Below are 13,420 nucleotides of genomic sequence, written 5' to 3' on the forward strand. Positions count from 1 at the left end.
ATTAATAGTAAAAAAAAAGAATGATGATATAAAAAATATATAAATTATTATATATAATATATATATATATATATATATATTTATAAAAATATATATTTATATATTTGCTATCATTTGCTTTTGTTACTCTTATTACAAATATTAATACATTTAATTCTTAATATAATACTTAATCATATATGTACTTTTTCTTTATTAATTTTATTTATTTATATTTAAAAAAAATACAATTAATATCTATTCTTGTTTTTTCTAATAATATGTATAAAATAATATTTAGCGAAAACTCATAATCTAAAAAAAAAAATTTACAATATATTTTTTTATTAAATTAAAAATAAAAAAAGCATAAATAAATTATTTTTTTTGTGTGAAATAGAAAAATAAAAACAATTAAATATTTTTTTATATATAAAATAATATATTAAAGTAAAGAATAATATTCAATATTATTAAATATAAAATTATAATCTCTTTTTATAAATTTTTTTTTTCCTATCATATATTGCATATATTATTAAAAAATAATATATAATAATTAATAGATTCATATTTTATAAAATCAAAAAAAAACAAAAATTAAATTAAATTAAAAAAAAAAATATGTTCAAAAAACTTTTCGGTGGAGGAGATGACAAAAAAGCTTAATAAGCTCCTCCTCCTCAAAACCCGTTTAAAGTAATGAAGAACTAGATAAAATACAATTCGAGAAAGCCTTACGTGATCTAAGAGTGTAGGAAGATTAGTTCGAATAATCACTCGAGAAACAAACAATAAAGATTGAAAAATTAAGAAACGAGGCTAAATAACTTATTAATTAAGGCAAGAAGAAAAATGCTGTTTTCAAATTAAAGGAAATTAAAGAAATAGAAAAATTCATTACAAATACTGAAAATAGAAATAAGCTTTTGTTAAAGTTAGAATGTAATTAGAATTAGGAATGGATAATAAATCTGCAGCTAGGTATATTATTTAAAATTTATATATTTTATTTTTATTTAAATAAAAATATAGTTCTTTAGGTGCTGCTGTTAATATCCTTAAAAAATATAATGTATAAGATGAACTTTAGGACATCATGGGTGATTTTTAGGAAATATAATAAGATTAATAATAAACAGATAATTTGTTTGAGGTATATTATATATATATTTATTTATTATAAATTATAAAAAATTTATTAATTTTAATATAGTAAATGGCAGGTATGAATGATAACGAGGATGAAATAGCTGATGATATGCAAGCTTTAGAAAGAGAACTTGCTTAAGAATAAGAATAATAAATATAAAACTAACTTAATGGTATCCCTTAGGTTAATAAGGCTCAACAATAATAACAATAATAATAATAATAGTAAATGTAGTATAATCAATAATAAAATTAACCTTAAAAGCAAAAGAATAATGTTGATGATTTGCTCGCTGCTTAGTTAGATTTTTGATGATATAAAAAAAAAAAAAAAATAAGAATAAAAAAATATATATGAATAAATAAATTATATGATTAAATATTTTTTTAGATAAGAAAATGTAAAATTATTTCTATTTTATTTTTTTATTAATATATAAAAGACAAAAGTAAAATAAACTATTTGATAATTTTAAAAAAATATTTTATTTTAATATATATATATATATATATAAACAAGATATACATTATACATTTATATTTAAACGAAAAAATACTATTAATCAAGTTTTTTAAACTTTATTTATTTTTTAAAATAAAAAAACATATATAAATTAGATTTATTATATTTAAAAAAGTATAATAAATTACATAAAAAAATTAAAATATTTATATATATATATTTATTATTTATAATGTTTTTTTTTTTAAAAAAAATCATTTATATTAATTTTTATATTTTTCATATACTTAATCTTCTAAGAATTTATTTCCTACATTATTTCTCATTGAAAATAGAATATTTTTAATATAATCAGTTTTCCTATTATTAATTCCAATAACTTATAAAGTGTTTCCAATCTAAGAAATAAAATCGAAGGTTTTCGCTGATAATAATCTAGCAAACACTTCACTTCCTTAAATAGTTCCATCAATGAAATTTTCTCCTTACTAGCATTTTTATAAAGGAATAGCAAATAAATTATAAATTCCTACAAAAACCTTTTAAGCATTAGCTACAAGATTAATATTTTTAGCCATATCAAGATAATTGAACTGATTTTTCATAATATCTTCTTTATAATTGGCCAAAATAAGGCATAAAATTTCACTTATAGATCCATATTATTTCTAATTAAAGTTTAAAGCAGCAAGCTTAAAATTCAATCCTGTAATAGAGCTTATATTTAAAATTTCAGTCTTATAATCATTTAAAAGGGAGAAAATATCTAAAGCTCTTGAGTCATAATCTAGTTGAAATTCGCTTTCATTTACATAGAAATTTTTTATGTTGATTATATATTTCATATTTACTATTTCTTCTTTTTTCTCTTCTTATTCATTCATTGTTTAATATTATTATTTATTTTGTGTATCGAATTATTAATTATTATTAATTATTATTATTATTATTATTATTATTATTATTTAATATTATTTTTATTTTAATTATCCGAATATTTATTTCTTACATTTCTAAATGGACTACTTTATTTTATTTATTGTGAACTTTGGTTAAATTATTTACTTATTCGCGTATTTTCAGTATTGAATTGTTTTGATTAGAATATATTAGATTCATTAATACAAGTTACTATATTCCATTCATCTTATTCTTCTCCTTCATCTAAGGAAATGTTTATATTTTGGTTTTTTTCTTTATTTAAAATATCTTTTAGTTCGAAAAATTCCAAAAGAAAATCGAATGCGATTCCATGTATAAAAAATTTAAAAGGAATTATGTTTAAAAAACCTTCAAAAGTTATTTTTTAGCTTTCTTTTTCTAAAATATTGGCTTCAAATTCAAAAAAGAATACATCTTATTGTTTTATGTCTGTTTAATTATTTTATTTTTTTTGTAAGAATTTTTTTATTGTAGATTGCTTTAAATCATCTATTATTTCGAATTCTTAAATTTTAATATTTAAAGCGTTTATTATTTATTAAGAGTTGTAAATTTTATTGTCATAAAGTGCATTTTTTATATAGATTTAAATGCTATTTTAGCAATCTCTACTTTCTTTAGGACATTAAGGTCTATATAGTGTTTTATTTAAATTTATGTTTTTATTTTATGGTTAGTAATTATTTATTATACTAATTAATGGTTACTAATTAATTTATATTTAATTTTAATTATTTTAATTTTATTTTTATTATAGATAAGTATTTTCTTAATTACAAGAATTATAAGGCAGGTATCTTTAAATATTTTCGAATTTAAAATCATATCCTTTAAAAAGGAAAATTTTAAAGTCATTAATTTAAATAAAGACTTTATTTTTTTCTTTCAAATTTATTTTTTTACTTTCCAAATCGTAATTTTAAATTTTAACAATGTTTAAATCTTCGTCTATATTTTCTTGTAATTTTCTATTTGTTTATAAATTATTATAATTATTGCTTTATTTTCTATTTATTTATATTTCTTTTGTTTATTCATCTTTCTTTATATGATAATCTACTAAATCCATAAAATTTAATATATATTCTAAAGAATCTTTACAGAAAAATATTTAATTCCCATTTCCAATAAATACTTCTAAATCTTCTTTTAGAGAACTTAAAATCCTTATATTTCCTACGTTTCCTATAATTTTAAAACCCATTTAGTGTAAAATACTTTGCTAAGTATTCAAAGCAATACTTTCTTCATTATCAATGAGCAAAATCGGATTTATATTTTCAATGAAATCATCAAATTTTAAAAAGTAAAAAGTCAATTAAGAAATATTTACTTCTTTTGAAAAATCTGTATTTTCTTATAATATAAATTAAGGTACTAACATACATAATCTTGTGTTTGAATAATATTTATTTTCAGAAAGGAGTTATTCATCAATTATATCAGGTTCGAAATTCATTGTTTTCAATCCTTAATATAATTTAATATACTTTTCATCATAATAAAGAAAAAAATCTATCAGGAAGTTTCTAAGAATTATTTTTTATTGCTTTGGTTGGACTTTTTCATTATTTTTTTCCATATTTCCGAAATGAAGAGTTATTATTTCTTTTAAATAATTAATTTCTTATATAAAATTATGCTTAAAATCTACAAATTTGAATATGAATCCAAAAAATTCAAATATATTTTTATTAATATCTATATTTATCATATAATCATTATCATTTTCTTATATTAAATAACTCTTATATTAATAATTAAAATTATTATTATTTATATTTACCATATTGCTTATTTCATATATTTCTTTTGAATATCTTATTTTTGTTTCAAAATTATTCACATATTTTTCTTATTTATATAATATTATATCTTATACATTATATCCTTAATATTTCTATTATACTTCTAAATTTTTTACTAATATCAAAGGCTATCCAAACAATGGTTTTTCTTATTAATTATCTATTAATAATAATTCATATATTTATAAATGTTGATTATGGTTAAAAACTAAATTCTTTATATCGAAAATTAAAGATTTTTATGCTTTTTCGTTTATATGATAACTTATTTATCCTTTTTAGACAAAAACTTAAAATTCTTTTACTTCTTAGTTTTTTTCTTTCTATTGAAAATATTATAAAAGTCCAGATTTTTAGAAAAGATATTTTATTCCTTTTATTTTTGCTATATAGGAAACTATTTTACGTTTTTTTATATTTAATTTTATTTCTGGAATAGTTAATAATGTAAATCCGTTAATTTGTTAGTTTTTTTCTTGTTCTTTTATTTATTCCCTTTATTCTTCTTCTTTTTCTTTTGGATTAATTTAATAATTATGTTTTTAAAGGCTATCAATATTTAAAATTAATAAATTATCAGATTTAAAATAAATTCCTTAATTTTTATTTTAATTATCGTTCTCTTTGATTTTTGGCGAATTTTTAAATTGAAAATCGAATATTAAGCATGGAAAAGTTTTATTATTTTCACTAAAACATATATTAAGAATATACTGTTTGATTTTTTTTTTTAGTTAAACTTTTTAAGGGTTAAAGAATTAAAAAATATTTCTTATTCTGAATTTAATTTTCGAATGTTTAAAAAGTTTTTAATAAAAATTTAAAAGTAATTCAAATTTGTTAAAAAAGATGTAAATTCTTATTTTTCTTTACAAAAAAAAGCCCATAAGAAAATTTTTTAAATATTTATTTAAAAGTTATTGTTGTGTTTTTTATTAATATTACTTTGAAAGAAATACTCTTTAAAAATACTATAAAAATTTAACAATTTATCATCTAAATTTCCATAAATATTCATAATTTCGAAAATTGTTTATTAGTTTTTAAAACAAAATAAAAAATTAAAGCTTTTTTTTTAATTTTCTTTATCATTATTTTAGTTGTGTTTTATCATATTTTTATAGTATATATAATTATGTTCTTTTTTCTATATAATATTGCTAGTATTTAGCATAATATTTTAACAAAGTTTCAGTAATAAAAAAATATTATATTATTTATCTAAATACTCGATATATTAGATTTATAACTTATCAAAAAATAATTACAAATTTTATTTTTTGATATAAAGGATTTATATTTTATTAATTTTTATTTAATATAGACTCTATTGCATTAAAGTATGAAACTTTTTATTTTTTTATCTTAAATCGCCTTATTCTTAAGCATAAAGCCAAATCCTTTATTCTTATGAATTATTCTATAATATGTATATGACTATTTGAGGACAATGAATTTTATTTTCATATTTGTTTTTTTATTCTTCTAAGATATCATTAAATTCAAAAATACTTTCTTCTTGATCTTTTAATTTTTATTAAAACTTTTCTATTTATTCTTCTTCTTCATCATGATCTTCTTATTTTATTTCGTCTTATAATAATTGGCATAATTAGCTTTCGTAAAATTTATTTGTTTCGTTTTCTTCTGATGACTTATGTAAAATATCTTCATTTAATTATTATTCTTCATTTTTTTTCTCTTTTGTTACTTTTTATTAATTAATCATAATATTACTTTTTTATAATTATATTTCTTTTATTTGATTCATTATTTAATGTAAATCTTTTAATTAATTATTATCTAACATTATTTCTATAATAGGCATTAACATGTTAAAATTATGATTTCTATTAAAATTAATTCTTATCAAATTTCTTGGCAAATATTAATTAAATTAAATTCCTTAATCATAATCATAAGCACAACATAATATACATTATTATTAATAAATATTCTTTTTTTTAAAAAAAAAATAATAATAATAATATTTTTAATATAAGTAAATCTATATTTTATTTACTTTTCTTTATTCATTACTTAAGTATATACTAAGTCCGTGTATTTTTAAATCTATATTCGAGAAAAGTTAGTTATATTCGAATTAAGCATTTGATAATTTCTCTATATTTTATGTAATTGTTAAAAGTTATAAGTTAATGTTTATTTTTTGTTTAATTTTTTAAAAAGTTGTTATTATATTTATATTTTTAATTTAAAATTTCAAACTTTTTATTATTTTTTTTACCAATATATTATAAGTATTTAAGTTCTCTTCATTATTATTTAAATTTCCACAAGTACTTAATGATTATTTTACAGATTCTTTTAATGATTTTTCAAAACTTTATTCAAATTCTTCTTCTAATTCCTAAGGCACATAATATTCATTTTAAATTAATTCTATTTTTAAATGTTAGATATCTATATGTCCTTTACTTTCAAGTATTTTTTCCCAATTTATGCGAAAATTAATGCTTTTGATTTCTATAGATTTTACTTTAAAAGGATTATTTTGGAAAAAAGATTAGTTTATTAATTCTTCATTTAATGAAATATTTTTAAGACCTTCTTTATAAAATTTACTAAAATCTAAGTTTTAATTTTTTATATATATTTTAAAGTATTTTTCTATTAAATATTTAATCAAATATTATAAAGGTAATGTGAATTTATTTTTTATGTATTAAAATGTGTTAATTAGCTTTTATTTTATTAATTACATTTTTTATTTATTAATTTTACTTTGAAATTATATATATAAATTTTTGATTATAAAAAATGCAAATGAACTATTTTTTTTGTTTTAATAAAATACATATATTTTTTATTTTATTTTTTCTAAAAAGATTATTATTTATAAAAATATTATTTATAAATAATATATTAAGAAATATATAAAATATGTATTTTTTATTTTTTTAAGAATATATTAATTTGCATTTATAATTACCTTATAAATTATTTTTATAATTTTTATATTCTACCTAAAAATTATTTATATAATCATAATAAAAAAAAATTAAAAAGAAAATAACTTTTCTATTATATTAGTTTTTTATTAAAAATTTATGTTAAAAAAAATATAATAAAAGGCGCAAACTTAGCTTTATATTTATCTGAATAAAAAATATTTTAAAAATATATTTATATAAAATATCGCGAAAAAAAAAAATATGTAAAAATTAATTCAACATAATATAAAAGAATAAAAATTCCTAAATTAATATTTGAATATTTCTAAAAGTATAAATTAACATAAGTTAAATGAAATAAAATAACAAATAATATAAGAAAAAATAAGCCATAGAAAATGGATTGCCATTAATTTTATAGTTTAAACATAGAAAAATCCTCAGAATATAATTAAGTATTTAAAAACATTTGACTAAAATCTTGAAATCACATAAAGTAACTCCGTATAAATTTATTTAGATATAACTAATTATATTTAAGAAAACAATGTATTAGACTTAAAAGCTTTAGCAAAATAAATAAAGTTAAAAATGGAAACTCTTTTTAACTTATAAATATAAATTGGAATAGGAAATAACATATTAACATCTCATTTAGCTTGTACACAATATAATAATGAGCAAATAATGTATTTCGAAAATAAAAACGATATAGAAAAACTTGATATAGAATATGTCCCTTTAATAACAAATACAATAAAAAAATAACTTAAGAGTATTTTGATTACTTTTATTTGGTAATTAGAAAAAGAAGCTATTATTTTATTTGATTATTTTTAAGAATTTATAATTAAAGATTTAATGAAAATAACTGAAGGAATAGGAAGAGGTATTTATTTTTTTAATTATAAAAACAAAAAATTAATAAAAAAAAAAGCATACCATCTTCAAGAAAATTAAATTGAAATATTAAAAATAAATAAATTTTTAGATTTACAAAATTAGAATTTAAAATAAATATAAGAAAGTCTAGAAGAAATATGTTAATGTATTTGCAAAGATTTAATTTATTATTAAAAAATTGCAAAAAGTACTAAAGTTTAGTTAATAAAAATAGATTATAATATGTTGTAAACAAAAAGAGAATTAGAAAATAATCAGTAGTATTATTTAGATTTTACCCAAGAATGTTAAAATATGCTTCTATAGATATATAATAAAGAATAAATTTATTTAAAAATATAGATTCTTTTATTTGATTTTGAAGAAATATAAACAGAAAAAAATCAAAAACAAAATAAACAAATAGTTAGTTTAATAAATAATAATAAAGAAAATATTAAAATAGCAAAAACAAATTAAAATATTCATATGACACCAGTAAAAGAAGAAAACGAAATAGAAAATGAAAAAAAAATATAAAGTAATTTCGAAATATAAGAATCTTCTTAATAAAGCAATTTGAATAAATAAAATAATGAATTTATGTCTTTATTGAATAAAAAAGATTTTATACAAAATTAATTTACATGCCCTATTTGTGGAAATTAAATAGATACAAAATTTAACTTTTCATAAGTAAATAGACATATTGATTAGTGTTTAAAAAAATAAAATATTAGATAATATTAATAATAATAAAATTAATAATTAGAATAATTGAATTTTTAGGAAGATATTTAACAAAGTAATAAAAATGTTTAAATAAACATTAGTAATTAAAATTATTTTGGATAATTAAAAAGAAGAGGAAGGCCTCCTGGTTCAAAAAATAAAAATAAAATCTTATGAATAATAATAATAATTATTATTATTATTATTATTATTTTATTATTATTATTTTTATTATTATTATTTTTATTATTATTATTTATTGTATTTATAATGTTATTTTGTTTAACATTTTAAGAATTTTTTTATTAATTATTAATATTATTATAATTATTTCTTTGTTTTTTAAAAAATTTAGTTTCTAAATATTATTATTAATATATTTTTTGTAATAATTATTTATATTTTTTTTTTTTTTTTTATATATATATTTTTATTTTTTTATATTTCTTTTTCATTTGCATTTCCATTTTCATTTCCATAAAACATATACATTTTATTTTTTTTGTTAAATGATGATTATTTTATAAATTTTTAATTATTCTTTATTATTAATAATATTTATATTTACTTATTAATTTTATGTTTATTTATCTATTTATTTTTTTGTTTTCATTTTAAAATGTTTGTTTTGAAAAGTATAATAGTATTAATACATTATTAAAATTATTATTTTGAGTATAAAGTTTTTTTAATTATTTGTTTATTATTTCTTGGATAATTTTAGTTATTTTATATTTTATTGTAATTTTAAGAATTAATTTTATATTTTATTTTTCTATCATATTATTATTAAGCTTTACATTCTTCTTATCATTTTGTTTCATTTAATTTATTAGCTTAGTTTATATTTTCATAAAATATCGATTAAATTTATTAACTATTATAAAATTTATTTTTTAGTTACTCAATATATTTGTTATTTTATAATTTTCTTATATTTACTTGTTTTGTTTCTTTTTCAGTATATTCAATTATAAAGATTAATTAATTTAAGTAATTATTTAATTGATGTTTTTTCATTAAAATTTATTTTATTTATTAGATTAGCTCTTAAATTAAGTCATACATTTCATTATTTTATATAAATAAATTAATTGTATATTTGTATTATAAAATTCATTTTATTTCTTACATAATACTTGCTTTTTTTAGTCTATTTTATATTTATTTTTAAAATTTTTTTGCAATAATTATTTTATTAATTTTATTGGAATTGCTTTTTTTTGACTTATCAGCAAAATTTATTAAAAATAATTTGTTATATTTTAACTTTTGCAAGTGTAATACTATATGATTTAGAAGGAAGTTTATTTAAAAATTTTTAGCTGCTTTTTAAATATAAATATTCTCTTGATATAAAATTTTTTACTTAATAAAATAAACACTTCTTCTTATACATTTTTTTGTTTATATTATTATTTATATTATTCATTAATAAACTATTTTTTTTTATTAATAAAAATAATTTTATAAATATTAGGGGTATAAGAAGCTGTTTAAAGCAAAATAAAATTAAAAAAACAAAAAACTTAACTTTTTTTTAAAAAAAAACTAATATATCAATATATCAATATATCAATTAAAAAAAAAATTTTAAATATTTTTTTTGTTAAATAAAATATATCTTTTAAAATTTTTATATATTTTTGTTTTGTTTCAAAAAGCTGCAAAATGAACATTATAAGTTCTTTTATTCCAACTTAATCCATTATTATTATAATCTCCAGGAGCAGGACCTTCTGGCTCCTTTTTATTATTAAATCTTTAAGCCTAAGGTAAAGTATTTCTTTCTTTTTTATTTTTAGTTTTTTAATCAATGCTTTTATAATTTTATTATTCATCTTCTTCTTCATAAATTTCATCTATAATATTGTTTTATTTGAATCTTATTTCTTAACACCCAAATCCTAAATTAGGGATAATTGGTTTTATTTCGGGATCAACATTCTAAATATTTAATAATTTATGCTAAATATCGTAATAATCTAATTTATATGCTCCAATAGGAGGTTTTTATTCTTAATTTTTAAAAATATATTAATAATAATTAATAAAAAAAAACAACCTTTGGGATTTTAAAATATTATTTATCTATCTAAATTAGATTTGAAAACAGCTGATTAAGCGTTTTATTATATTTATTCTTTAAATGGTTCTATATAAGATCCTGGACCAGGTATTTCCTATATATATATATATATATATATATATATATATATATACATATATATATATTATTTTTATAATATTTACCTCTATTTTATTTTTAAATCTTTTATCTTTCGTACCAAAATTTCCTTTGTATCCTTTCTAAAGATTTTCAATTATTTTATCTGAAAGCTTTTTTTTTTTTATCTTATAAATTTTTTTTATTTTTTATATATTTAAACATTCTTATTTATTTAATATTATCCAGGACTTGGTCTTAGTTCTTAAATTTATTTTACTTCAAAGCGTGAGTTTGATGATAAAAAAGGAGGTTATTTTATTTTTTACACCTTTTAATTTTATATAAAAATATATATTAATAATTATTTTACTTATAAAGGCTGCTTTACTTCAAATAATCCTTTAATAACAGGATTATATTATCCAGGACCTACTCTATTTTGAAAAATTTCGTTTTGATTAAACCTACTAGGAGTAAATGATCCAAAGTTTTGAAACTTTTATGCTTTTGTTTATATTTTGTATTCTTAATTAAAATAATGTCCTGGTCCTGGATTTATTTCCTTATTTATAAAAAAAATAAAATATACTTATATTATAATTTCTTAAAATACTTCGCTATTTTCTTTATTTTCCTTCTCATATTTTAAACTTGATTAAGTTTTTAGGCTTTAAACAGATTTCTATTTTGTTAAAGATTTGGCTTATTTGTTTGCAAAAGCTGGGCTTTATTTTAATTTATACAAAGGAATTTATTTTACCTAAGCATTATATGAACCTGGTCCTATGTTATTATTTGCTGAGTCTCTTAAAATTCCAATTGTTCTTGATTAATATTTATGCCATTATGTTCCTTATTGATTATGCCTTAACATAGTATCATCAGGATTATAATATCCTGGTCCAACCTTATTTATATTATTATTTAATAAAAGTAAATTAAAATTACAGAATCTATTTAATCTCCATTGTATAAATGCATAGGTAACTTATTAAGTGATAATTCACCGTCTTTATAAAAATATTTGTTTTTTTTTTTATTTTTTACTTTCGTTTTCAGAATATCCATAAGTATTTGCTTTTGAAGGAATAGAAGGAGCAACTTAATATCTATTTAATTTCATTAAATGATCTATGATATCTATTTTTTAACTTTATTTATTGTTTTCTTATATTTTATTCTATTATAAATAATTAATGTCAAAATCATAAAATCCTGGGCCTGGAATAAGCTCTTTTTATTTAATCGAGTTTTCTTCAAATCTTTAATAATTTTTATTCATAATTTTCAGATATATTTAATTAATTTAAATTTACCTTTTAGATGTGCAATTAAAATATTAAGAAGGCTTTTTGATTTATAATGATTTTACTTTTTCATTTTATAACTCTTTAAGGTTATTTAATTAAGTTATATCCGTTTAATATTGACCTGGACCTGGAGTAATTTACTATTCTTTGATATTTTTTTAACGTTCTTCAGTAGATCCAAATCCTGCATATGATTTCTTAATACTATATCCATTACGGATATTATAAGTTCCGGGACCAGTGTTTGAATTAATTTAAGAATTTAAAAAAGAATTTGTTTTTTGTGATAAATATACGAAAGCCATTACTTTATTAAAAAAACTTTATAATAATACTTTTTTTTATTGTTGAATTTAATAGTTTTTTATTTTTAATGTATTTTATTTATTAAAATATTTAATAAAGTTATTTTTTTATCAAACAAAAAAAATAATAATAAAATAAAATATTTATTAGTAGTTATTTTATAAAAATGTAGTTTGGAAAATTTAAGGAAATTTTTTTGCTGAAGATAATATTAATAGCTATTTAAAAAAATTTGTATATAAATCAAATACTAAAAATACAAAGAAAATAATCTTAATTATATAATAATTAAATTATTTATGTATATATATTATTTTTTATCGAATAAATTAATTATTTACTTTACTAAGCTAAAATAATTATAATGTATTAAAATATATAATATATAAAACAAGTTAAATTTTTAAATATATTAAGTTTTTTAATTTTTGAATTAATTAATCAGTATTTAGATATAATAATGTATTTTTTTATTCAAATTTTTTTTTTTTAAATACTTAAATCGATTTTTTATTTACAATTACTAATTTTAAACAAATTATATTTATTTTTAATTATCTTTTAAACATGACTATTATTTTATTTAATATTATCATTCTAAGTATTAATTATTCTATTGAAAATTGTATTATTAAATTTAATATTATTAACCTTATTTTTATTATCATTATTATTTAAAAGATCTTTTTATTTAATCTATTTATGTTTTTTAAGATTGTCTATAATGTGTTTATGTTTTTTATTTAAAAGCTCTATTTTAC

The 13,420-nt window shown here is 16.2% G+C and overlaps 3 protein-coding genes across 3 annotated transcripts, besides 20 other annotated features; 2 read left to right on the forward strand and 1 right to left on the reverse strand. All coding sequences in view use genetic code 6, as the record gives it.

The window, feature by feature from the left end:
• The first annotated feature begins 26 nt into the window (after positions 1-26).
• Positions 27-104: a microsatellite.
• Positions 36-104: a microsatellite.
• An 818-nt stretch (positions 105-922) lies between these two features.
• On the forward strand, positions 923-1,444 carry IMG5_102010 (hypothetical protein; the record flags this gene model as incomplete). The annotated part of the gene is made up of 3 exons (XM_004035230.1): positions 923-963; positions 1,015-1,135; positions 1,196-1,444. The coding sequence occupies 3 exons, from the start codon at positions 923-925 to the stop codon at positions 1,442-1,444; spliced, it is 411 nt and encodes a 136-aa protein (XP_004035278.1).
• An 11-nt stretch (positions 1,445-1,455) lies between these two features.
• Positions 1,456-1,494: a microsatellite.
• Positions 1,470-1,513: a microsatellite.
• Positions 1,514-2,510: 997 nt separating this feature from the next.
• Positions 2,511-2,576: a microsatellite.
• Positions 2,511-2,584: a microsatellite.
• A 659-nt stretch (positions 2,585-3,243) lies between these two features.
• Positions 3,244-3,290: a microsatellite.
• Positions 3,247-3,281: a microsatellite.
• Positions 3,291-3,407: 117 nt separating the features above from the next.
• Positions 3,408-3,448: a microsatellite.
• A 1,506-nt stretch (positions 3,449-4,954) lies between these two features.
• Positions 4,955-5,761, forward strand: IMG5_102020 (hypothetical protein). Its single transcript, XM_004035231.1, has one exon. It carries the CDS (start codon positions 5,194-5,196, stop codon positions 5,626-5,628), a length of 435 nt encoding a protein of 144 aa, XP_004035279.1. The 5' UTR covers positions 4,955-5,193; the 3' UTR covers positions 5,629-5,761.
• A 1,415-nt stretch (positions 5,762-7,176) lies between these two features.
• Positions 7,177-7,217: a microsatellite.
• Positions 7,196-7,229: a microsatellite.
• A 57-nt stretch (positions 7,230-7,286) lies between these two features.
• Positions 7,287-7,351: a microsatellite.
• A 116-nt stretch (positions 7,352-7,467) lies between these two features.
• Positions 7,468-7,504: a microsatellite.
• Positions 7,505-9,062: 1,558 nt separating this feature from the next.
• Positions 9,063-9,130: a microsatellite.
• A 135-nt stretch (positions 9,131-9,265) lies between these two features.
• Positions 9,266-9,319: a microsatellite.
• Positions 9,269-9,330: a microsatellite.
• Positions 9,331-9,425: 95 nt separating this feature from the next.
• Positions 9,426-9,464: a microsatellite.
• Positions 9,465-10,426: 962 nt separating this feature from the next.
• Positions 10,427-10,453: a microsatellite.
• A 76-nt stretch (positions 10,454-10,529) lies between these two features.
• Positions 10,530-12,658, reverse strand: IMG5_102030 (hypothetical protein; the record flags this gene model as incomplete). The annotated part of the gene is made up of 9 exons (XM_004035232.1): positions 10,530-10,891; positions 10,939-11,056; positions 11,127-11,213; positions 11,321-11,371; positions 11,414-11,605; positions 11,657-11,950; positions 11,992-12,053; positions 12,091-12,305; positions 12,360-12,658. 9 exons carry the CDS (start codon positions 12,656-12,658, stop codon positions 10,530-10,532), a joined length of 1,680 nt encoding a protein of 559 aa, XP_004035280.1.
• Positions 11,058-11,108: a microsatellite.
• Positions 12,659-12,705: 47 nt separating the features above from the next.
• Positions 12,706-12,744: a microsatellite.
• The last annotated feature ends 676 nt before the right edge of the window (positions 12,745-13,420 follow it).

This window comes from Ichthyophthirius multifiliis (assembly GCF_000220395.1).
Source record: "Ichthyophthirius multifiliis unplaced genomic scaffold scaff_1120509250852, whole genome shotgun sequence".
Lineage (NCBI taxonomy): Eukaryota > Ciliophora > Oligohymenophorea > Hymenostomatida > Ichthyophthirius > Ichthyophthirius multifiliis.